The sequence below is a fragment of the Dermochelys coriacea genome, chromosome 1 (genome assembly GCF_009764565.3).
Source record: "Dermochelys coriacea isolate rDerCor1 chromosome 1, rDerCor1.pri.v4, whole genome shotgun sequence".
In the NCBI taxonomy this organism is placed as follows: Eukaryota; Metazoa; Chordata; order Testudines; family Dermochelyidae; genus Dermochelys; species Dermochelys coriacea.
The window spans coordinates 253,014,619-253,040,952 of NC_050068.2; the positions used below are offsets into that span (position 1 = coordinate 253,014,619).

General features: G+C 40.7%; 1 protein-coding gene across 5 annotated transcripts; it reads right to left on the reverse strand.

Annotated features, from left to right (window-relative positions):
• Nucleotides 1-1,911: 1,911 nt before the first annotated feature.
• Nucleotides 1,912-25,114, reverse strand: NFYB (nuclear transcription factor Y subunit beta). 5 transcript variants are annotated; one of them, XM_038421561.2, is made up of 7 exons: nucleotides 24,946-25,114; nucleotides 11,608-11,701; nucleotides 10,572-10,702; nucleotides 7,809-8,006; nucleotides 5,800-5,881; nucleotides 2,588-2,667; nucleotides 1,912-2,356 (listed from the first exon to the last, which is right to left on the reverse strand). In XM_038421561.2, exons 2-7 carry the CDS (start codon nucleotides 11,699-11,701, stop codon nucleotides 2,324-2,326), a joined length of 618 nt encoding a protein of 205 aa, XP_038277489.1. In that variant the 5' UTR covers nucleotides 24,946-25,114; the 3' UTR covers nucleotides 1,912-2,323. The 5 variants fall into 5 exon arrangements, with proteins under 5 accessions (XP_038277489.1, XP_038277533.1, XP_038277496.1 ...); XM_038421605.2 differs by having other exon boundaries at nucleotides 24,918-25,040; XM_038421568.2 differs by lacking the exon at nucleotides 24,946-25,114 and adding an exon at nucleotides 23,981-24,134.
• Nucleotides 25,115-26,334: the final 1,220 nt, after the last annotated feature.

The window sequence follows — 26,334 nt, forward strand, 5'->3', positions numbered from 1 at the left end:
CATTTTAGGGTTTTTTTGTTTTGTTTTGTTTTTTTTTTAAATGGAAGGGAGCTGGGGAAGAGAGAGAAAACATACCTATCTAGGTTGTACTATCTATCTCTATCGGTAGGGACCCATGTAATTCAACACCATTGAATTCATCCTTGCCAGAGCTGTGCTCTAGAATCTAAGCTTTAATTTAAAATAAATAAAATCCATCCCTCATGTTTGAGGACATAACCCTGAAACCATGCAGCTTGTGTGCAATGCTGTCTTCCTGACTTCAGAAAGAATAGCACACGTGTGAACTGCTCCATTCATCTCAAAGAGACTTAACTCTGAAACCTAAGATAACGAGTTAAAGAGATTAAATATCCGCATTAAAATATGTAATCAACACTCTCCAACTAATGAGCTTTTCCTGCAAGTCCAAGATCCCTTCTGTGCCCGCACCAAGTGCCAAAACCTCTGGTTTGTCCCGCCCACTTTAAACGTTACCCTTATTCAGTACCAAATTCTGCACATCAAGAACTGGAAATATGGGACTGGTCTAAAATAAATTGAACATAAAACATTCAGGGCTCCTGTACTGCTTGTGTTATTAATCTCATATTTAATGAAAAACTTGTTGCTGCAAAAATGACACCAGACTGCCAGAGCACCTGAGAACACTGCTACAGAAGATACGTCCATCTTGCCACAGAATACAGTGGCCTTGTCCAAGGACTTGCCTTGGCATATTGTTAGCCTACATATAAATTATGACATTTCAGTTACCAAAGAAAGATATACCAAGACTGCTGGCCACATACAGCCCATAATTCTGAAATTTCATTCTTTTGGTTGTTTTGTTTTAACCCAATTATCTAGTCCATTAAGGATTTAAACATCACATTTGCAAAATAGCCTCCAGGAAAATTACGGCACCAGGTCAAAGGTTTAAGTTTAAAAAAAAAGTGTGACAGAATGAGGGTTATACTAACTTTCAGCTCACTGAAATACAAATAGAAATATTAAAAGTCTCCAAACTCAGCCTGAACAACAGGGATGCTAGTACACGACCACGCTTACACCAACACAGTCTGGGACACTGAAGTATCTAACAAGATTACTCACCGAATTATTTAAAAAACAAACCAACTAGAACGTTACTAAGAATAGCTCACTAAATATACAAAATTACATTATCTAGGTACAGTTTATTGCAAAATCAGGAAGGAAACAGCAAACTAGAAGTCTGAGTCTTTCCTTTCAGATTTTTATCACCTATTCACATTTCAGTCACTCACACATGCATATGCATGTATGCACGTGCACACACACACGTACACACACCCTGTACACACTATTTCTGAAACATCTGAGCGTTCCTACATTCTTACAGGAAACCAAACCTTATAACATTTCAGTTTAAAAAGTTAAATTGAGGTCATTTATCACAGGACTATAAAATCCTCCTAGAACGCTTGAGGGAACAGTTAAATTTTGTGATTTGGCTTTCCAAAAATCATGCATAAAAGGAAAGCGTATAATTTCAATAGCACTAAGACTACTTTAAATTTAACAAATTACTCTTCAGGAGTCTGTACAGAGTTATTAAGTTAATATAATTGTAGAAGTAGCTAATGAATGCCTGTAGTGGCTATCTCAAATAAAAACTGTTGTACTATAGTAAACACTGTTGATGGGCACCAAATCTCTAAATTTAAACAGATCTAACAATTGTTTGCTTCTGGATTAACATTAAATTCTAAAGTTACATTAAAAAAACAATTTTAACAATTCTTTTGAGCTGCTAGAGTTTCATGAAAAAAATCCCTTTCAAATTTTCAATAAATATATCAACATTAAAAACCTAGTTAAGACATGCAAGACAATTTACATAACCAATAACAATTCAAATTTTATAATAAAGGCAACTTGCATTCAAAATGAACTTTACCCTTATTTTATTCAAAGGGTAAACATGAATTAAACTCAGCTGTTTACTTGAATTACAAAAGTAACATGATTCAATATGAAAATAAGAAACTGTCTACAAATCTCTGACAGTAATAAATTGCAATATACAATGCATACAGGAGTTATACAGAGCAACAAACTCTTGTACAAAACAAATACTTTAATACCCTTAAAATCCAATTTTTTTTTTAAAATTCATGAAAAAAGATTTGAGTCAGAATTCACACCTCCATTAGTCAAGCTTCCGGTAGCTACATTACAGCTATTTAATGTACAAAGAGACAATTCTCTCCTCTGTCATTTAAAACTAATGTCTCTTCTCACAAGTTGTACAGCTTTCTTGTCTCTCTCTTCCATTCCCAAATCCAAAGCCTTCTTCAAATCATGAGAACTGAATTTGCTGAACACCAGAGATCTAGAGAGATGGGGGGGGGAGAGGAGGAGGAGAGAACATAAGCTTAGTTTCAAGTTTCCATCCTCAAAAGATGTATCACATTTAGTAATCTTGCATGGTCGTAATGTCAGAAAGGCATGACAAAAGTCTAAATACAAGTTATTCTCATCTCTTTCAGACTGGGGGGTGTTGAAATAGGGCTTTCAATTTTAGCAACAGAAGGAAGAGAGAGTGGAGGAGAGGATACTGTACCTGTTGATAAGATGTTGTATAAACCATAACATTTTGCTGTTGGCCATCTGTAGTTATTAAACCTGCTGGCAACTGGTTAGCTAAAAGAAAGAGCATTTTAGTTAAGGAAGTTAGACAATACTGCAGGAGACATAGAACCTTGTTTAAAGTATATATTATCATTCACAACAGAAAGTTCAGTAATGGTCAGAAGGACTATGGCTATCACCTTCCTCATCGTATTTACTTCTGAAGTACTATAAACTCACATCAGTTTACTTTACTAACAAAAACAAGTTAACTGCCATTAGCACTGCAGAGTTGAAATTGATTTTATTCTGCATCAAATCATTATCTGAAATCAGCTTGCAAAATTTTTACTGCTGATGATGTATGAAGGCAAAAACCAGCTGTACTTTCCAATCGGAGGTGGACTTTATCATACTGGCCACTTGAATTCTAAAAAAATTTCTTAAGAGCATTGAGCACATAGTCCATGCTTTACAAGACATGACGGGAGACTAGGATTTGTTAGTGGAGAAAATGGGGTAGTGGTAAGGGTAATGGTAGCAATTAGAGCTGTGATGTAGGCTTGGATGGAATTGTGCAGTGTTCTGAAGGATATGACAAAGAGCTTGAACTTAACACACAGTGACCTACAGGAAGCCAGTTAAATGAATAAAAAAGTTTTTGACTAGTAAACTGACTAAATGTGGTGTGGAAGTCAAGAGAATAAAGGGAAAACCTGTTAGGTAAACATTGTTGTAATTGTGGGTCTAAGCCCTGTGACAATCAAAGAGTAGAATTATAGAAGTCATTAGGAAGCAAAAGTTAGAACTCTGATATTCTGTATTTGGAGAGAATAAGATTTGGAAAGTCCAGCCATTTCTACATAAGGATAAGAGACAAAAACAGAAAAACCTCAAAACAATCCTAAATCAGTTTCCCATGTAAAAAAAAGTTTAACCAAACTTATGACAAAGCTGAACAAACTAAAAGTTACATGCAAAAGACACATTAAGTCTGAAGTTAAACTCTCCAGGCAAGATAATCCTGTACATAGATACATGACTTGCAACGCACAGTTTTTATAAGAGATAGTGTCTGTCTCTTAGTTCTGCCTCTGCTGGCTCTTAGCCAGGACTTCTTGCTCCCTGCCAAGTCCTACTATTCTCCTCCAAAACTGCCATTTTTTAATGCTGGCATTAAATGACATGTGTAAAGTAACTTTCCCAATCTCTCAAGCTTTGCATCATAGAATGTACTGAAGCCTCCAGAGCCTGGGAAATTTGAAATATAATTGGTGAGCAGGTGTCAAGGCATTTCTTCAGCCTTCTGCTTCCAGATTAGGGAGCATCTCCCAGAGACCAAACTTGGGAAGTAGACAGCAGACTCACACAGTTGATGGGAGTATCCTATCTTCACACCAGTTCTTGAAAGTGCTATACTAGTACTTCTAATAAACACACACACGAATGGTGCTGTTGGAGCACATGCTTCCTAGAAGCATAGGAATGTTTCCTGTGAGTACTACATCAGTGCCTGCATAAAGGGGTCATTCATGTGGTCGAGTTAGCTTTCTCTCCTCCACCCATTTTTCTTTACACGAGTCCTTGGGAAATTACATACGACCCCTAAATCATTGAGTCCAGTCCCCTGCTACTGCAAGCAACAGAGGTAGGATTAAAAATCCTAAAGGTTGGATCCAAACAATCAGGACCTACAAGAGTTGAGGTTTCTATATCAATGTTAAATCATTACACACACAGTATTTTCTATTCCTGTTTACCTTGCTAAATGTATAGACATACATTACTGTTCGTCTTTAAATGTCTGACAGAAAATATACAGAAGGCGCAACATGGCTGAGTTAATGTTGCTGTTGGAAAGTTACCCTTTGCATTTGCTGACCTCTGACTTTAAATTGTGAATGTCAATGTTTCACTAACTGTGGGGGTTTTGCATTTTATTAAAATAACTTGTAAAATTCCACTGCAATGTCCCCCTTTAAAATTCTCAGAATCACGAGGCTTGCTGGAAACTATCTTTCTGGCCACAAGAGCCTCCATAGGTTTTTCTACATTCTGTAGAGCCAAAATGGGATTGCATAGGAGTGCAAAGTGCATCTCATTGCTTCAGCAGGTCATCACCTAGTCAAGTCTATAGCTCATCTCTAACGCATTAGATTAACAATAATTTTAATAGAGGTATTTACCAGGTATTTTTAAACTGGTCTAACTCTTGAAAGTGGTGAGAGCTCTCCCTCAACTTCTCTGCAACTGCTTTACCACCACTACCCACAGGTACTTAAAGCAAGAACAGAAGACTCCACTGTTACTAAGACCTTAGTTCCAAGTTTAAAAAAAAAATTTGAGGGACCCCTATGAACCTTCAGGCCCCATTGCATGATATGGGGAAGTACGCTACAATGAAGCCATAAAGGAAAAGAATAGTTTCACAAGATTCTTCTTCCCTCGACCACAGCTGCCTTTTTTCCCCACGTCCACAAAGTCTGTGCATTCTATTTACAGCAAGAGAAAGCAAGTGTTTTAAGAAGGACAGGAGCCAGAGAGGATCCTCAATTTCATTTTGGCAGACTCTACGGCTCCACAAAATGTGATTTACTTTCTTCTCTCCCGTGCATTTTTGCAGGAAGATTGCATATGGGCTTCAATGGTTAGCTACTAAGGAAATAAGAAAACTTTAAAAACTACATCCGATGAAGTGAACTGTAGCTCACGAAAGCTTATGCTCAAATAAATTTGTTAGTTTCTAAGGTTCCACAAGTCCTCCTTTTCTTTTTGCGGATACAAACTAACACGGCTGCTACTCTGAAACCTTTAAAAACCTACGTTCTTTAAAATCTAATGAAAAATTACAGCACTAGTTTATGCTCTCAAAGCACTTCACATTAGGACTAGAATGTAAACCTAGTGCCATCAGATAGGATTACCAACTGCAAAGTTAATATCAAACGACTGATGAATAAATTCTGACCCTAGGCGCACAAAGCTTCTGTTGACTCCAATGAGTCCATCTAAATGCAGGTTATCACCACACTTCCCAAATGAAAAAATTCTGATTATTTTAGATCCCACCCAGCTAGTCTGACCCAGGCTCAGTTACTAAGAGGAAAATTCTGATGATTAACATTTCCTCAAATCTGAAACCTTAGAGTATCTACAAATAAAGTAGTAATGAGATCTGAATTAGCAATTTAAAAGTTTACTTACTAAATGCTTCTTCTGTGAGCTCTTCACTAAGACCGTCTGCAGTTGTAACTGTTCCTCCAATCCCTTTCTCTCCTTTCATTGCCTTGAATGAAATACAGAAAATGTTTGCATTATGATATAGTTACCTTAGATTGATCATGATCCTAGTTTCCTAAAATGGGAACTTTTACAACTGCTAACAGAGCCTGTATACAGTAATGAGAAGTGTGACACTAACATCCAAGGACTGCAATGATGATATTCTTTAAAACACACACACAGTATGTAAGCAAAGTAAAAACTGCACTTTTATAGGAGATCCTTCAAATTCTGCAAAAGTAAGAGTTCTGTGGTAACTCTTAAGGAATAGTTAGGTCTACATTTGTACCTATAATCCACAGCAGATTGCAGAATTCCAGGAGTACTAAAAATGTGGCAAACATATGCTGGTTACATAAGCTTATTGGTTGCATTTTATACATGGATATATATGCCTTCTAGTACAATTCTTGGAATATGAAGTGGGAAAGAGACAAGATGTGGTGTTGGGTTGTTCCACTAATTTGTATGCTATAGCTTTAATGCCTTTTCTAATAGCTGTGGGAAGTAATTATGTACAGTGCCAATGTCATACAATAGGAACGTCACATTTAAACCCAAGATAATGGATTTCTTCCCCATAGTATCCAATATAACTAGAACCTGGGGTCAGCATGATGAGCTAAGGCACCTAACGAACTGTGTGCTGTTTCATCAGCCAGGCTTTTTGTGAAAACATCAAGGCAAGTACTAACGTAATGACAAACTGTCCATACATTTAAGGAAAAAAAAAAAAAGTTGAGACCATTTCCTTTGTATAGTACTCTGAAGACAAGACTGGAAACATCATTTATAGCGGACAGGCAAAACCAGAGTCAACAAATCCAGATATTAAAAGCTAGCTCCATTAGCCTATTGACACAGTTGGTAGTGTAACCTATGTCACTGTAAAGAAGAGGTACGTTTGAAGCCAAACGGGCTCAAACATTTTCTGAAGAGCTACTGCAACATACAATTTGGCGTCTTTGATACAAGCTAACCTAGCATTCAGACACTGCTACATGAACACAGGGAAGAGGGTTAGAGCATAGGGTGTTCTGTGTACAGCGTGGGTATGCGGGAAGAATGGAGGGATGTTGAGGAGGGGAGAAGCAGCTTATTAGCTGAAAGTTCCTATAACTTGTTTGGACAGACTCAGTTCTTGAGTCAATGTCTCATGCCACAGTCTCATAGGAAAACTCCAACTCTTTGGCATAAATTGCCACAGAGGGATGGTGGGTGAAAGAATAGAAGATACATTAATCTCTTCAGCCCCCCAAAGTGGAAAAAAGCAGAGGACAGCTCTATTTTGCATGAAATGAAGGTTGCTTGTAGGAAGGAAGAAAGTTCATGCTAAATTCTGAGAAGACTAGAGGATATGCTACATCTTGAAGCATCTTCTGCAATAAGAAATGCAAATGCCAAAACAGGGTATTGGAAAGTACTTGACAACCAAAGCAAAATATGCTCAAACAAGCATGTAGCTGACAAGTTTTCATGTCACCAAAGTAATGTGTTAAAAATATAACTTTCCCCTTTGCAGATTAGAAATGCAATCTGATAGAATGTAGTGGGCTGGCTCCTCAGCTGGCGTGAGTAAGTGTAGCTGCATTGAATGTCGCTGAGGATCTGGCTGAGTTCTTAACAGGAGCACAAAAACTAATTTTTACCATAATGTTAGAAACGTTCAAAAAAAAAAAAAATCAGTTGGACAATTTAGCTACTTTGGAACAGCAAATTTGCCAATACTCTTAATTATGTTTTTAAGTGGTTTTTATCCCATGTCATGTTTTATTCTGATGTAGACATGGATGTTACATCAGTCACTGGATAGTAGATTCTGGGGTACAGTGCAAATGAACCATTTTCAGCTGTATATGGAGATAATAAAAAGAGCCAACACTGAACACAGTAAGTTTGTCTAAACCTGTGTGGAAAGATAGGCTACCAACCTCTCTGAATTTTTGGAGATACAGCTTCAAAGGTTCAACATAACTATCAAATCCCAAGGTAGACATGGCAAAGAGAATATCCTCTCCATTGATAGTCTTTCGTTTCTCTTGATGACACCTCTCACTTGCTTCAGATGTTATAAAGCTGATGAATTCACTTACACACTCTTGCACACACTCCTTTGCATCTTTAGCAATCTGGTAAGAAAAACCATTACTAAAGTCACCTGAAGTTTGCTTAAGCTTCACTGTGTTAATAAACTGCAAATTAAAGTTCTACTAACTAAGCCTGTTCCCAAAGCTCAGTTCAGAGATCTGATCCTGAAAGGTGCCGGCCAGCCACAACTCCCCTTGACTTCACTGGAAGTTAGAGGGGCCGAGGCCCTCTCAGGATCAGGTTTGTGGATTAAAGCCCTTAGGCCCACAAGTTCAGAGAATCTTGAAACATTATACTAAAGACTTGTAGAACCCCAACTCTTAGAACGGGAATAATAAACCAGAAGATATGGGGATGCCCCCACAATAATTATCCACAAGTAATATGCATATGTGAACAAAACTAGTGTGCATATGCAAAACAGTCACTGGATGTCACCACTGTTCCAGGTAAAATGCAGATAAAATAGCATTTTAAATAAACTAAGACTATTATGTTACTATTTCAGGTGACACTGCAGACTTCTACAATTTCTGTAATATTTCACAGCTGCATTTTGTACAAGCTGTTATATATGCACACTGTTTAGAGACACTAGTGGGTTGCATGCTTCCCTTTCTTCTCCTCTTTGGACACAAGCCATTATATTCACAGTCAGATCTGAATTCATAAGTTGTAAGTGTAAGTGAATCTCATGGCACTATAACCTTCTGGAAATGGAAACTAAGAAAGGTACGAAATTGGAGTCATGATGAATCTGACTGGACAGCACTTTATAATGTCTTGAGGGACAAAGCATCTTCATGAATTTCTATTCTCCTTTAATTTGCTCAATCTGCTATGGAGCCTGTATCTCACGCCTTCCAGAACTAAATTTCTGCAGCTCAGGCAGGGATATTTTATCCTAATCAGATTCATAACTAGTGCTTATTCAGTTCACCCAGCAGTGGTTTTTAATATTCTAAGTTTTCTAAACAAGCATTCAAGTGAATAAACAGATGTGCTCCTGCCAAGAATAAATTAGGTAAGTTAAATTAAAGTTTTTATCCCGTTAAAAATAAATTAGGTGATTTAGAATAGCAGAGGGGCGCTACAGCTGAGTATTTTAGGAAAGTAAATAAACAGGAATCCACTGAAGCATTATCCTTATCTGATGCTTGTTCATATGTGACAAATCTATTCCAGTTGGAATATGAAGAAGAACCTTTGTATCTCAGAGTAATAGCAATCTTTATTCAGAACCCCATATTCTCTCAGACATAATTTTCAAGCATCCAGACACTTAGGGGCAGCAGCTCCCATTGTGATATTTATGGCCAGATTTTCAAGACAGCTTAGCACCCAATGTGCCAACTTCTTTGGAAAACCTGACCTCAATTGTGGGTGCTGAGCACTTTTGAAAATCTGGCATAAAGAAAAGATTAATGACTAACAATCCTACACTGAAACACTCAGGGGTTTTGAAAGTATCCATGACTGCCATGGTTTGCCTATGTCAGGTTATATTTTAATGTCTTGCTAGCTGTCTGATTATTTTGTAAGCTGTATCCAAATCCTATGTAATATTAGAGAGGACTCAGATGACAATGACTGTTTGGTTAAGATAAGTAGCTTAGAGGGTTCCAATATTTAATCAAATCTCAAGTCTGCAGAAGTGGAGTACAAGTCTCATGAGAAAAGCTCTCACAAGCCTTCTCATATCTCGTACTTCTAGTAAGGCCAGAAATTAAAGCCATTAGAACAGCCTATTTAATGGCATTTTGACATCTTGCTTTTGGAAATACAGAAGTTCAAAGATGAATAACTAGATTTTTTCCTCAGATAATTGAGAAGGAAGTTCTTATTTCATCCAAACTGGCTCACTCATTCCAATTTCCCTGCACTCCAATCAAGAAAAGTAAAAAAGTCAAAAAAAGAAAAAAATCTCTTTCCTACAAGTTTAACAGTTCTCAGTATTTGATTGCCACCATGCCTGATAACTTTTATGAGTGAACGTCTGGTGGCTATTTTGAAAACATTCTTTGTCTATGTAAAGCATTGTAGACACTAGATAAACACAAAACCTACTTTGGACCCGGCTACATCAGTAATTTACATTTGTCATATCTCATTAGCCTGTTTAAGCATGTCCACTCAGGGGTTTGCATCAGTTTAAATTGCTTTAAAAACAGTTTTAGTTAAACTGCTGCAAACTGTGTGTTTAGATAAGGTCTAAGCAAGCCAGCTCAGATATTAGCCTCTATTTTTGACCAAATAAGTCCACTTTTATGTGGCAGTTATGCATAATTTGCGTGTCTAGAAAAATACCACCAATCACCACAGCTACAGACTTCATAATATGGATGAATAAGTAGTTTATATTTTTTATGAAAAGAGCAATTTCATCTTTTAATTGTTGGATTCCTGTAACTCAAATATAGTTCAATATATATTTTGGGAAACCTGGCCAAAAAAAATTGCTCTCAAAGAGCAAGCATGCAGTTTCAGCAACTGAAGATAGGAATGTTGTACTGGAACCCAACTTTGCCTAACAGAAGAATGAATGCAATACGTGAATATGTTCTCATTAGCAGAACAGCCCTGTTGGATTTAACCATAGATATTACCTTTCCTGTCTGGGGTATGGCATTTTTCATTATCCTTGCCACATTTGCAATTGGAAGATATATATCTTGTTCTCTAAAACTCTCTTTTGAGCCATTTGTGTCTTCATGATCATTCATACTGTCCTCAGTGTCTAGCAAAATAAAGAAAAGTTAGTATTGGATGCATTTGCCAAGCACCTTCAATCATCTTACCTGTAGTCTACTTATTAATCCAGGACTACTAACATTCCAAACCTCTGATCAACTTCACATAGCTGCCATTAAAAAAAGCTTGCCACAGAAGTGCTCCTTCTTATCATCCCCTAAATGTAAAATTTCAAACTCCACCCGCAACATTAAAAGAAAACGATACTGGTCTGAAATAAACCTCACTGAATATTGCCAGTCATTTAAGATTTAACAACAAGGGTGGAAATGGGAGATTCCCAACTTCCAAGTGAGTACCACACTTGCTTACAGCCCTTGAAGGCCCAGAGTTGTTAAAAATTAACACGTGCCCATGACATTGTGGTGCTTAGGAAAGTTGTTTTCTATCACACCTCACCAATATGTATTCTTTTTATATATTACACATGGACACATCCAATATTGTACTTCCTGACACCAGCTTCACAAATATTAAGATTTAATTTGTTTATTGAACAATGTTATAAATTTATTTGTTTATTTTTTAAAAAAGGAGAGACATTCCTCTTCCAGCAAAGACAAGTAACATCCTTTGATATTTAACACACACCACCCCATAACAGGTCAACATTGAGCATATTAGTGTGGATTACTTCTTTTTCCCAGAACACTAGATTGCTTTCAAAGGGGCTCTGATGCTAACACTCAAAGTTGCAAACCCATTTTCAAATTGATCAAAACTGAATTGTATGCAGGGAGTCATTATGAATGCAGATAAATACCAATTCTTAGCTTCATGAATGATGGAAAATTGGTTGAAGAGCTAGACAAGAAGTGACAGGACATAGCATAATACTATTAAGTATGATAAAGTAAGACAAACTTCCACTTTAACTGGTAGGTTTCTTACCATCATGAGGCTGTATTACAAAGTGACTACCACCAATGTAATCTCCAGCAATTCCTAACTGAGAAGCATCTGTTGTAGAACTGTCACCATCCATCTATAACAAAACAAAACAAAATCATGTACTCCAGTATACCACAAATGCTACTGCTTAGCAGTAGATTCATTTAAGTTACCTTGAAAGTAAGGGGCCAAATTCAGCTCTAGCATAAACAAACACCTTCCTAAAACAGTGTCCATTGCTCTTCAATTAAGGCTGAATTTGACCTGCCATGCTTTGGCTTCAGTAGCTCCTTCACATTTAAATTTATAGAAAGGTACTTTTAGTGTAATACAATATTGTTCATGAAAAATATTAAACCAAGGAAACATCCTTTATTATTCAAAGGGTTGCTTAATGTGGTCTATGAAAATGAAAGCTAACAATCCCTCTCTCCGGTCCCCATTCAGGCAGAAAACAAGTCACAACACTCTCTCAGATTACAACCGGAGACTGTATATTCTCCTTTTAGATTATTAAGCAAAACGCAGGCAGCCACAGGTTAAACTACAAGACCATGATAAAAAGCTGAGTGTTTAAAAAGAATTACACTGTTTATTTTGAAAAGTAACCAGGTGTGCTCCTATAAAAGAGTGGTATTTATGTCAATATAATTTTATATTTAGGTAGTGAGCCTTGTATTAGTCACCTCAGACTACCCGTAACCGCATTTTCAATTGGTTATAACTTTGTTAAACTTTTAACTGCATGGGCTGAAGTTTTCCATGTTTGGCCTCTGCCTCAGACTGAGTTTCTGGAGGAAAGCTTCAGCAAAAACTCTGTAACCATTTGAGAATGAGAATAGGGAAACACAGGTAATTTTGCCAGTTTTTAAAAAGGAATTTTAAAGCAGTGGTTCTCTATCCTTTGAGCTCAGGACCCATTTGTAAATCTTTATGGCCTGTCATGACCCAGTAAATAGTTTTAGTGCAAAAAACAAATGTTTTAGTAAGCCAGATCTTACCCACGATATATAGTATACATATTAAGTACTAAATAAGTACATTGTGTATACCACAGCAGTAGCTCCTGTCCTGCAGGGCTATCTGTGCTCAGATCCCTGCTCTGGGCATTGCAATCTCTCAGGTTCCAATGCTATTCAGGTCTAGCCAGGCCAAATTTGTGAATGGTGCAAAGGATCACAGCACCACTTGCTCAAATTTAGCCTGGCTGGCCCGTCACCGTGGTGGAGGGACAGCTGGGTCAAACCTGAGCGATGCTGTGGCCCTGCATACCAGGTAGCAACTCTCAATGCTAGGACCTGAGCTCAGCTGGCCCCGCAAGACCAGAGCTGTAGGATGCACCCCTACAGGATAAGAGTGGTGCACAAATCTGCAATTGCCTACCCCACTACCTCCCACACACTTCCTAACCCCAGAAGCAGGACCTTGCCCCCTCGCCATTCTTTGACACATACTGGCAACCCGGTTTTGGGCTGCAGCCCACTGGTTGAGAAACCCTGTAAAGCCTCATTGGTTAGGAGCAAGAACTCAAAATCTGATTGGGAGTTAGTCCTGGGGCTACAGAGGTGCCTTTTGCTGTTCCCATGAAAATATGTCCAGATTTGGCCAAGTCACACTGAAAATTGCCCTTTGCTTATAATTTTCTGGATGTTCTGTCTGCACTATGTATGCTTCTTGGTCTCAGTGACCCTCTGGCTTAATTCTGGAGCAGGCACACAGACCAGCAGCTCTAAGTTGTATGCAGACCAAATGGTTTCACCTCAATTTCTGTCATGAGCTTACCAAAAAAAGTAATTGAAATTTCTGCAAATTCAGAAGCATCTTTCATTCTGTTTGTTGTAATGGTTTGATTTTTCTGCAGAACTATTTTTAAATTGAATTTTTGATGATTTTTCAATGGGGGGGAACCCATCATGCAATTACACTTTGACTGGGCAACACTAGTGCTTCCCTCCCCCCTTCCCCCCAGAGAACATGCCAAAACTGAAAAAAAGATTTCTCAAAACAAGCAGAAAGTCTTTTCACTTCAAGTTTCCATCAGAAGCTTTTTTAAACAAAAATGGAACATTTTGAAAGTTTTTTTCATGAAAATATGCTCTTTGCATAAAAGACTGAATTTCAATGAAAAATTTATTTGAAAAATGTCAAGCAGCTCTGGCTGTTAGTATGAGCTAGCAGCCATGACAGTAAGATTACATCTGTAATATGACTTACACTGCAAACAATGTATGGTAATTTTAATCGGTATTAATAAAAATGTATGAAATTCTAAAATTTAATTTGGCATTATTTCAAGAAATCCACTTTAGTAGAGTGCACAAGTGGTCAATTGAGTAACATTATTATTATACTAGGACTTCTCCATTGCTTTCATAGTAGGGAAGCAGCAACACTCATCTGTCATTACCCTGTTATTGAGGAATAGCGGAGTTCAAGGCAACCATTTTAGATAAAGTGTGATAGCTGGAATGCTGTCTATCATATTCACTTAAAAATTAATTTGTTATTTAATGTTCAGCAAGACAGATGCTCTATCACCATTTCCATATCTGGGAATTAAAGTAAATGTTTCCTACCTTCAGGAGTTGAATTAACCTTGTTTACTGTGGTTCTTTGTGTTGTTTCTTGTTTAATCTTACATAGTCATTGGCTAACAAAACCCCAACCAGTCACATCTGGATTTCTCCTTAATGAGAGAATGAAAAGCGGTCTTACACCTGATCCTACAAAGGGATCCACCTCATGGATCTTTATGACCGCAGAAAGGGTTTTCTTCAAGAGCATAGTCCATACCAGATTGAATACCCAGTTCACTGCAACCACCAGCAATATTGCAGATACTTGGTTGCTATCACTAGTGTGAGTTATCAGAATGAAAATGCTTGAGACCTGTCTACATCAGCAGCTTAGAAGAGGTCAAACTGCACCAGTGCTGGCTGTTTAGTAACAGGGGTGCTAGTATTATATCTACTGTGGATGAATCCAAGGTGAACTGAAGAAGCAACCTTGTAACTACGTTGATAAGAATTACAAGATTAATAATGTTGCTAGTTTAACCACATGAAGGTTGTGTCTATCACAACCTGGCCTAGTCCCCCTCTCTGAGAAGACAACATTCTGTTGTGAGTGAACACAACTACTGGATGCCACATGTTTCTAAGCCCTTTGGGTCTGGACAGTGACTGGTCACTATTCCTAGCCCTGGGTCTTTAGACACTCCAAGGTGAAGATACCTGTCTGACACCTCTCTTGGGCACTTGGCCCCCACAGTCCAGTCACCTCACACTCCAGCCTACCTAAGCCTCAAGTGCTTATATATGCTCCCTCAGAGTTCCACGACACTGTGTTAACCGTTTCCAAGACAATGTGGCAGACAAGCAAGGAATATGAGCTTAGTAAAGGAATTTCTTAACCACAGACACTTTACTCTTAAAAATCACTTGAGTTGCAGATCTCTGAAAAACAACAGTCCTGAATACATTCTCCTCATCCCTGATCTCATCTCTCCTGCGACTCCTGAGTTTGATCAGCATCCTTAGGCTGGGCAGCCCTTCTTGCCTCTTCTCTCCTTAGCCTGGTCTTCTTGAGTGTGGCATTAGTCTGACATTCCCCACCCCTTTCACAGAGAGCATTCCCTCTTGAATAAAGTCTCTGACCCCTTTGGCCACATGTCTAGGTTGAGGATCATCAGCTACTTTTTCAGCTAGGCTTCTGTGTAGAGTTCATTGGTCTTCTGGATGGGCTGGTTGTTGAAGATTGCTCTGTGCCCTCTTCACAGACAGTCAATTTGTGTCAAGCCTGTACTACCAATATTGATGCTCTAGTCCACAAAGCAGGATTCAATACCACATGAAGGTCACGCTCCAAAGTGAAGGTAGCAATAAAAAGTTGAGTCTCGGAAAAGTGGCAATCACACAAAACAAGACGGAGTTTACAATGACAGACTCTCTTCTCCTCCCCCCCCCATCTGCACTGGGGAATTTTAGAGGAATCCCCCCCACACCTTACTCTTGCTACCACCTGTATGACCCCACTTGTGATAACAATGATGCAAGCATTTATATAGAGAAAGGGCACTCGACAGCCATCAGCATTTGAGGCAGTGTTGCCTAACCCTGCTCAGAACAAGTCTATTGGACACAGTGGGTAAAATGAAAAGAAGTACTTGTGGCACCTTAGAGACTAACAAATTTATTAGAGCATAAGCTTTCGTGAGCTACAGCTCACTTCATCGGATGCATTGATGCATCGGATGCATCGAAATGCATCCGATGAAGTGAGCTGTAGCTCACGAAAGCTTATGCTCTAATAAATTTGTTAGTCTCTAAGGTGCCACAAGTACTCCTTTTCTTTTTGCGAATACAGACTAACACGGCTGCTACTCTGAAACCAGTGGGTAAAATGTCAGTGCCTATACGATTCTTTTTATTACTGACCTTGGCACAAAAAGTGGGAGTGTGCTAATAAAGTTTGCAGATGATACAAAGCTGGGAGGTATTGCCAATTCGGAGAAGGATCGGGATATTATACAGGAGGATCTGGATGACCTTGTAAACTGGAGTAATAGTAATAGGATGACATTTAATAGTGAGAAGTGTAAGGTTATGCATTTAGGGATTAATAACAAGAATTTTAGTTATAAGTTGGGGACGCATCAATTAGAAGTAACGGAAGAGGAGAAGGACCTTGGAGTATTGGTTGATCATAGGATGACTATGAGCTGCCAATGTGATATGGCTGTGAAAAAAGCTAATGCGGTTTTGGGATGCATCAGGAGAGGCATTTCCAGTAGGGATAAGGAGGTTTTAGTACCGTTATACAAGGCACTGGTGAGACCTCACCTAGAATACTGTGTGCAGTTCTGGTCTCCCATGTTTAAAAAGGATGAATTCAAACTGGAGCAGGTACAGAGAAGGGCTACTAGGATGATCCGAGGAATGGAAAACTTGTCTTATGAAAGGAGACTCAAGGAGCTTGGCTTGTTTAGCCTAACTAAAAGAAGGTTGAGGGGAGATATGATTGCTCTCTATAAATATATCAGAGGGATAAATATAGGAGAGGGAGAGGAATTATTTAAGCTCAGCACCAATGTGGACACAAGAACAAATGGGTATAAACTGGCCACCAGGAAGTTTAGACTTGAAATCAGACGAAGGTTTCTAACCATCAGAGGAGTGAAGTTTTGGAATAACCTTCCAAGGGAAGCAGTGCGGGCAAAAGATCTATCTGGTTTTAAGATTCTACTCGATAAGTTTATGGAGGAGATGGTATGATGGGATAATGGGATTTTGGTAAGTAATTGATCTTTAAATATTCAGGGTAAATAGGCCAAATCCCCTGAGATGGGATATTAGATGGATGGGATCTGAGTTCCTATAGAAAATTCTTTCCTGGGTATCTGGCTGATGAATCTTGCCCATATGCTCAGGGTTTAGCTGATTGCCATATTTGGCGTCAGGAAGGAATTTTCCTCCAGGGCGATTGGAGAGGCCCTGGAGGTTTTTCGCCTTCCTCTGTAGCATGGGGCATGGTTGACTTGAAGGAGGCTTCTCTGCTCCTTGAAGTCTTTGAACCATGATTTAAGGACTTCAATAGCTCAGACATGGGTGAGGTTTTTCATAGGAGTGGGTGGGTGAGATTCTGTGGCCTGCGCTGTGCAGGAGGTCGGACTAGATGATCAGAATGGTCCCTTCTGACCTTAGTATCTGTGAATCTATGAGTGATTTTACTGATTATATGATTGGTACAACTGACTTTTGGTGGGAGGGAGGAATTTCTGGGAAAAAATGCAAGCACAGATAAGACCCAAGAAGAGAATTTATTCCATTGGTTGGAACTGGTGGAATTTGGACTTTTAAATTAGATGTTCTACCCAAAGACATCAAGAGTGCTCCTCATAGTCTTCTCACTTCAATAGAAAAATGATAAAGAATATTCCTTATTCATGGATGAACTTTTATGTTTAGGGTCTTGTATCTTCACTTTTATAAGAGTTAGATTAACAGCAGACATAGGCTCTGGAATTTTCCCTCATAGTTCAACTGGGACTTTCTTAATTCATTCCCAAACCTTTCTGGAGTAAACACTATTTGTTCCATGGTTTTGAGGTGTAGAGGGAAAGAAAAACTAAATTTCAATTGTTGCTTAAGCCATCAGGATCCAGGTATCCAGAGAAGAGATACCAGACTAACATGACACCCTACTAATTTTTCTTTAGGTTCCGTTCTTGGCATTAACATGAGCCTGTTTAAAGATCGCTGTTACTAACAGTTCTGTCACAGTGGATAGTCATAAAATACTGGAGTTTTAAATTCAGACTTGTTTAAAATTAACATTTAAGTTTACAATAATCTGTCGTTGGAGTTAAGATCACCATAAGTGTTTACTTAACATGCTCAAAGTCAGCTCAGTACAAGACTCATACCCTATATAGCATGACCTGATTTATGCAACAATAAAGCGCTGCGGTATACAGCTATGTTAACTGGCTACAAAATAATTCAAAAGTATCCAGTTTTAAACTGAAAATTATTCTAAAAATGCATCAAAGTTCAATGTACCAGAGAAATACCCCCAGCATACAGACACATTTCAGAGTAGCAGCCATGTTAGTCTGTATTCACAAAAAGAAAGGAAGTACTTGTGGCACCTTAGAGACTAACCAATTTATTTGAGCATAAGCTTTCATGAGCTACAGCTCACTTCATCGGATGTAGCTCACAAAAGCTTATCCCCAGCATATAATAATCTGACTCACTGACAAAGTGTGGAGGAGAAGGGCAGCGATTCCCGTCAGACTGATACTTCTGGTAACAACAATGCAACTAAGCCATTACTGCAAGTGGGAACTAATTTTCAGAACAGCAATGAGCCTCTAGAGGGAGAGCTAGACCTTAGTTAATAATTTCAAGAGTGCCTATGCAAGTCAGGAGCCTATATCCCACGTTCAAAGATTACTTATGCATTTAAATTCTTTTTGAAAATGGGACTTGGCATCTTTGAAAAAACTCTTGTCTTGACTTGAAGGACTCAAATCCTGCACAAGGGGAACTCTACCGCATTCCTACTGAGATGAGATTATTCGATGTCATTTTTAATAAAAAGGAGCATATTTCCCTGTTTGCGTGATCAGGTAATGGCATCATACATGGAGTCTCAAACACACTGAATTAATAAATTGGATTGCATACCTATCCAATCAAAATACAGCTACATTCTACATTTCTGTAGCCTGTTTGAAAAATGACTTGAAAAAAACAGATTGGCTTGGACAGAAACACAAGCAAATGGAGTGAGCACAAATAAAGATAAAACGGGGTAATGTATCAAATTGAGAGTCATGAATTGGGATTTTGAGGTGGTGAGGTTAGTTCCATTCTTATTTGATATGGTCAATGATTTGGAAGTAAACAGCACAGTAATTTGCATGTAAATAGTCAGGGAAGTATTGCAAACACCACTGAAGACAGAGAAATATTGTGAAGAGATCTTGAAGAGTTAGAAATAGCAGGAAATACAGTGAAACTGCTGGGGAAAATGGAGATTAAAACACCTGGAGAAGACAATTCAAGAAAGGGGAGAGAGAGAGAGAGAGAGAGAGAGAGAGAGGAAGGAAGGCAGGCATTCAGAATTGTACTAAATGAGACTCATAGGTAATAGTGGACAGCAAATTAGTTTAGATGTGAACTTACACTATCACATTACATTAAAATAAAATGAGGTTCTGGGCTGCACATAAAGATGTTCTGGAGCAGTATGCATTATTTCCTTGTCAGCAATGCCCTGTTGAGACTGCACCTAGAATACTAAACTCAGTTCAGAACACCTCAAGATCATAAAAACTTAAATGGGATATAGGATTTACTTGGAAGAAAAAAGTCAGGAATATCTGTGGCTTGGCTCAGTGACAACTATGGAAGGACATAAGTCTACAAACTTTTGAGAAGTGTGAATACCAAGGAGAGGAGAGGAAATTTAGCACAGTACAATAAAAAGTGCATAACTAACCATAACAGGAAATGAAAAATTTGCCTTAAGAACAGGGAAAACTCCCTAGCAATGTGATTTGTAAGACTGGAATGATCTCCCACAGGAAGTTAAGCAGCAGGCCTTGTATGACATTTAAAACTAAAACTAGAAAAAAATAAAACAATGTAGGCAATAATCCTGCACAGGCAGGGAAGGGACTAGAATAAGTTTGTTGAGCTTTCTTTATCCTCTTCAGTTGCTGCACTTGATTTAACCCAAAGCCTGAGGTTCCCCCTTCATCTTTATTCATTGAATTTTGAAAATCCTAGAGTCTTAGTAATATAATCACTAGCTTGAATAGTCCACTCTATCAATTTAGATAAGAAACTTTGCCTAACGAGCATGTGCATGGGACTGGGAGAGAGGATGTTATTCCATCAATTTCTACAGAATTACTTTATTAAAATGTTTAAAGTCTTTATACATTTGCAACCTGTGAATGGATGCCCTGTGTTCTTCCTGCATCTGAAACATTTCTATTTGCTTAGATACTCAATGCCTTCCCTAAGAGCTGTAGAGTGACACTGACAAGACTGGACAGTTTCAGTGCTGCTATTCAGCATCTAGGTTGTAAGAGGTTCCGTCCATGTAGGCCAGAGGTGGGCAAACTACGGCCCATGGGACCATCCTGCCCAGCCCCAAGTTCCTGGCCCAGGAGGCTTGTCCCCCGGCCCCTCTCCTGCTGTTCCCCCTCCCATGCAGCCACACAAGTAGTAGGGCTGCGAGCTCCTGCCGCTCTGAGCGGCATGGTAAGGTGGCGGCTGCGGCACCACGTGCGGCAGTGAACGGGTTGGGTAGCGGGTCCCGGGGGCAGTCAGGGGACAGGGAGCAGTTGGATGGGGCGGAGATTCTGGGGTGGTCAGGGGTCGGGGAATGGGGGGGGGATAGGACATGGGAGTCCCGGGGGGCCTGTCAGGGGGTGGGGGTGTGGATAGCTCGGGGCAGTCAGGATACAGGGGGAGTTGGAGTGGGATGCCAGGGGGGTGACAGTTTGGGGTGGGGAGGTCCCAGGAGTGGGCAGTCGGGATGGGAAGTGGGAGGGGGCAAGGGCCAGGCTGTTTGGGGGGCACAGCCCTCCATACAGTTTCACACCCCGATGTGGCCCTCGGCCCAAAAAGTTTGCCTACCCCTGATGTAGGCTCCTCCACACTATACATAAAAAGTGTTCTAACAGAAGCCCCTTATGCCAGTTAACTTGTACACTAGCATGGTTACAGTTGCAGCATGGACAGACTCCAACAACAGAAATTTCTTGTTGAAACAGCCACTAAACTGAGTGGCTTGGTCTGAGTGTGGTGGGGGACACCAGGAAGAATTGGGCACAGTTTCTGTGATTTCTCTTGTGGGTTTTTGGATTTTTTTGGTGGTGGGGAGGGAGGGCGAGGGAGCATGGGGGGACATGTGAACTGGAAAGAATCAGAGCTTATACAGGCTATTTAAGAAAGTTTGTGCAGTTCCACTACTTTTGCAGAGACTGAAACGGATAAGCAGTGCTGAAGAGGAGGCAGCACCAGCAGCTCTCTGTCCTATATATTCCATCAGCACAAGCACGAAGACACAGTTTGAAGTGTTTTAAAGACATTAAATTAATATTTTAATAACTGTCCTAGTACCTTTACTTAAATAAAAATATCCTTCATTTTCTACTGTGATCCATTATTTTTGGCTTCCCCCCCCCCAGATGAGTTACAATTTTAAGTCAGGGCAAAGGCTATTTGTCCTTCCTTTATCATATTTAAAAATATTTCACACACTTATGAAAAATAATTTCTTCACCTCAAGCAATGAGCAAGTAGAATTTTACAAGACTAATTCAGGATAGTTTTATTTACGACCAATACTTGATACTCTAACATGCTGAGCTATTCAGTTTAATTCTAACATTGTGGCTTATACATTTTGATGAACTCTATTTACTATTTAGTAAATAAATAACTTTCATCTGTTTTTATTTGGCACTAATCCTAAAAAGATAGACACTTTCTAAATAACATAATTACAAAAGGTAATTAAAAATAAAGAGTCCGAATAATGCAATAACCTCATTGCTTAATCACAGAAAGATTTCAGATCCGATACCCAACAATTAATTTTCAGATTAAATAAAAATTACATTAGCAATTGTATCCCTTTTAAAATCCTGATTAAAACAGTTAAATTGTCTTGACTAAAGTCAGGGATTAAAGCTATTTCTATACCATAGCCCATATCTTAGTAGAATCTCATGGACCACTGTCCTCTTGCCAACCACAGATCTGTAGAACAACTTCCCCTATCCACAATCACAGAGTCTCCTCTCCCACTGGCAATCAGATATCATTTATATGGCAACTACTGCAATTATTTATATTGAAGGGTAATACCAGGATATTTATTTTTAGCTTTTTTTTAGTCTAGTTAGCAGCTCAAAATGCCAGCAGCCAACACTACATAACCAGCCAGCTCTCTTCAGACCATCAACAAGTGGTTGATATACCATCTTGGGAATTAATGATTTAGGATTAGACCACCCTGGATTTTCCTGAGCATTACAAATAGTATTTTTCCTAACATGTTAAAACAGATGCAATACAGACTATACAGAAGAGATAATCTATTATATAGCAGAGTTTGGCTGGCACAGTGATGAAGTGTATACACTGTTCAGGAAATCTATTCTAACAGCTGCACATGAACACAGTTCTTGCACATGTAACTACAATTATACTAAAAGAAAAGGAGTACTTGTGGCACCTTAGAGACTAACAAATTTATTTGAGCATAAACTTTCGTGAGCTACAGCTCACTTCATTGGATGCCTCCGATGAAGTGAGCTGTAGCTCACGAAAGCTTATGCTCAAATAAATTTGTTAGTCTCTAAGGTGCCACAAGTACTCCTTTTCTTTTTGCAAATACAGACTAACACGGCTGCTACTCTGAAACCTATAACTATACTGTGAGTAGTACCCCAAGCTGCTCCTTCCATTTTGCCTTTGGGCTACTGCTTCTTTTGTCAGGAAAGGCGTAAGTAAGCAAGATTTAAAAAACAAAAGACAAAAAACATTTTGCATCCCAATTAACTTTTTAAAATATGTTTTCCTGTCAGCAAGGCAAAGGTCATTATGAATAAACTGATAAGACATTCAAGGATGAAAGGCAGCCTTCATTTATTTGATACAGTCTTGTAATCCATGACTTAATAAACCAGAATACCCCTAAAGAATCAATACAACCCTGCCACTCCTACAGCCTTCTACACTGAATCTTATTTACAGAAGCAAGGTCTTGCATTGAAGGGACACAAAAAAGGGGCAGTAGTAGAATCTGATTAAATTTCTTTGCAGTTTTACCCTTTTGGAGTGGCCTACAAAATGTTCAAGCTTGAAGAGTCACATACGGTACTAGTCTTCTGATATGTTATTGGAACTTTAAGTTTGTTTTCTTTTCCAAGTTATTCTTAGGCAGTGTACAGCACTTTGCTCTCTCAGTGTCAACAGCTTGGATTTTGTTCCAAGATGGCAGCAAAGGTTAGCACACAAGAGGAGCTAAAGACAGGGGTAATGCACCTTAAAATTTAAGTGTGTAAAACAATTTACAGCGATTATTAAAATGGAGTGTTGGTCCCAGGCTATTAGAGAACGCTTTTGAGCTTACACAGAGCAAGAGCAGAAGAGCTCTGTATAAATTTGAGCACTTGTCTCTCTCACCAACAGAAGTTGGTCCAATAAAATATATTACCTCACCCACCTTGTCTCTCTCTTAAAATAGAAATGTTTTCAGATTTAGGCTACTAGTCACCATTTGTTACCGGTTACTTTTGCATTTTGCTCAGATTTGTCAGCCTAATAAATTTCATTTCCCTCTTCTTATGCACTTGAATACAGCTGTGCCTGAGTTACAAACACAAAAAGGAAAATCTTTACATTTAAATAAGTTTTGTGAATTAAACTTCATGAAAACACTTCAATATTAAGTTTTGTAATGCATTCCCTACATCCACAGCCAAAATCCCCTAAACCAAGATCAAATCTGCTTCACCAGACACCCTTTTTTGTCTATTGGTTGAAGTTCACATCAAGTTTCTAAACACCTAGAAAAGTTTATTTTTATCAGCTTGTTCAGAAGCTTAGCTGCCATTTCAATATTAACTGTAGCTGCTGGAGGGCACACCTATGGGAAGGGAAAGTCCCCTCTCCCCATCACTTACTTTCCGGTCCTCAGGGGAAGGTTTACCCACAGGCTCAAGATGCCATCATTTTAACTGTGAGAGTTGTGCATGTTAAAAAAAAAAAAAAGAAAAGAAAAAGACAGAGAGAGAGACTAAAATCCATTATTTCCTGTCTAAAACTGAAGTGCCACTGCCTACCTACTGTGGAATCAGATGCTCCTGCCTGGTTTCTCAGATCCTCTCACCACATCCTGGGGTTTTAGAGCCTCACCCTACGCTCCTTACTCATGCGGAGCACTTTGACGGCGTTTTTGCCTGCGAGAGGACTGCAAGGTTAACTCCGGGGGGCCGATGTAGAGGAGACTAGCTGTCCTAGCTCTGACCCCAGGATCGCCGACAGGCTGCACCACACCAGCACCGCCATCCTCCCAGCCCACAGCACTGACAGCCGCAAACTCGCAACTGCGCGGGGGAGGCGGAGGACGGGGAGCAGCTTTGGCCGCACCAGGGGCTCGGGACTTCCCGCACGCTCCGCAGGAGAGGCCGGGACTGCCCGGGGATGGGCAGAAAAGGTCGCCCCCGCCTAAGACCCCACAAGCGGCCCCCAATCCGCAGAGACCCAAGTCGCTCCGCTACAGGGCGGGGGAAGGAGCAAAGGGGACGCGACCGGCGTTGGACCTGGGGCGGGAGGATCCCCGCTGCTGGGCACCGCGGCCAGGGGATCCCGGAGGCGGGCAAAGGGGGGGGGGATCGCGGCCCCCAACCCCCGCTGTGACCGGGACGGCCCAGGGGCCCTCCCCCGTGTGTGGCCGGGCGCGGGGCAGCAACAGCCCGGGGAGCCGCGCTCCCGCCGCCCGGGCCCACAAAATGGAGCCGGGGCCGCGGGCCCCCGCCCCCAAAGCCGAGGCCCGGCGGGAGCTGGGGGGAGGGGAGCAGGGCTCCGCTTCGGTCCCATCTCCCCCCGCCCGTCCGTCCGTCCGTCCCGGCTCCGGCCGCACAAAGAGGCGAGTGGGCGCTGGCGGGGCCCGGGCTCCTCTCCCCACTTCCTGGTCCCCTCGGCGGCGGCGCGGCGGCGGCGCCGGGGCCCGGGGAGGGAGACGGACATTTCATTCGAGCCTGCAGTGGAACCGGTTACCAGTCATTGGCCGGAGCCAGGCACAAACCTCCAGTGCGGCCCTGGTTGGCTCCCTCCGCAAATCGGCTGTTTGGTTGGACAGAAAATGGCTGCGAAGGAACCAGTCCCAGCGCGGAGCCCCGCTTCCCGCAGCCGGCCTGCCCTCCCTCCGCGCCGCCTCCCCTCCAGCCCCGCCACCCTCGGCTCTTCCCGCCGCGCGGACTCCCTCCCGCCGCCGCCCGCCAGAGCCTTTATACGCGGGGCCAGAGCCGGGGGGAGGTGGTTGCTCCCTCAGCCAGGGGTCGCTCTGAGAGGGGGTTTCGGTGGGGTGGATCCTGTACAGCTCTCCCCACCACCATTCACACGCAGATTGGGGGGGGGGGGTGTTCTCCGATAGGGGGTTTCGTTGCGGGCAATTGGGATAGACCCGTGCAGCTCTCTCCCACATCAGGTCACACACATGGCTCTTGTAAACCGAGTTGTCTGGGCATGGAGTGTCTGTGTAAGAGGAGGGATGCGCTGGACACTACATTTCTAAGAGGGAAACAGTGTTTGTTTATTAAGTAAAAAGAATTGAGGACTTGCAGCACCTTAGAGACTAACACATTTATTTGAGCAGAAGCTTTCGTGAGCCACAGCTCGCTTCATCGGAGGCATTCGGTGGAATATACACTGGGGAGATTTATACACACACACAGAGAACATGAAACAATGAGTTTTATCATAGGCGCTGTGAGGAGAGTGATCACTTAAGATGAGCTATTAGCAGCAGGAAAGGGGGGGGGGGGAGGAAGAAAACCTTTTGTGGTGATAATCAAGGTGGGCCATTTCCAGCAGTTGACAAGAACATCTGAGGAACAGTAGGGGGTGGGGGGGGGAATAACAGGGGGAAATAGTTTTACTTTGCGTAATGACCCAGCCACTCCCGGTCTCTATTTAAGTCTAAGTTAATTGTATCCAGTTTGCAAATTAATTCCAATTCAGCAGTCTCTCCTTGGAGTCTGTTTTTGAAGTTTTTTTTGTTGAAGAATAGCCACTCTCAGGTCTGTAATCGAGTGACCAGAGAGATTGAAGTGTTCTCCGACTGGTTTTTGAATGTTATAATTCTTGACGTCTGATTTGTGTCCATTTATTCTTTTACGCAGAGACTGTTCAGTTTGACCAATGTACATGGCAGAGGGGCATTGCTGGCACATGATGGCATATATCACATTGGTAGATGTGCACGTGAACGAACCTCTGATAGTGTGGCTGATGTGATTAGGCTCTATGATAATGTCCCCTGAATAGATATGCAGACAGAGTTGGCAACAGGCTTTGTTGCAAGGATAGGTTCCTGGGTTAGTGGTTCTGTTGTGTGGTTGCTGGTGAGTATTTGCTTCAGGTTGGGGGGCTGTCTGTAAGCAAGGACTGGCCTGTCTCCCAAGATCTGCGAGAG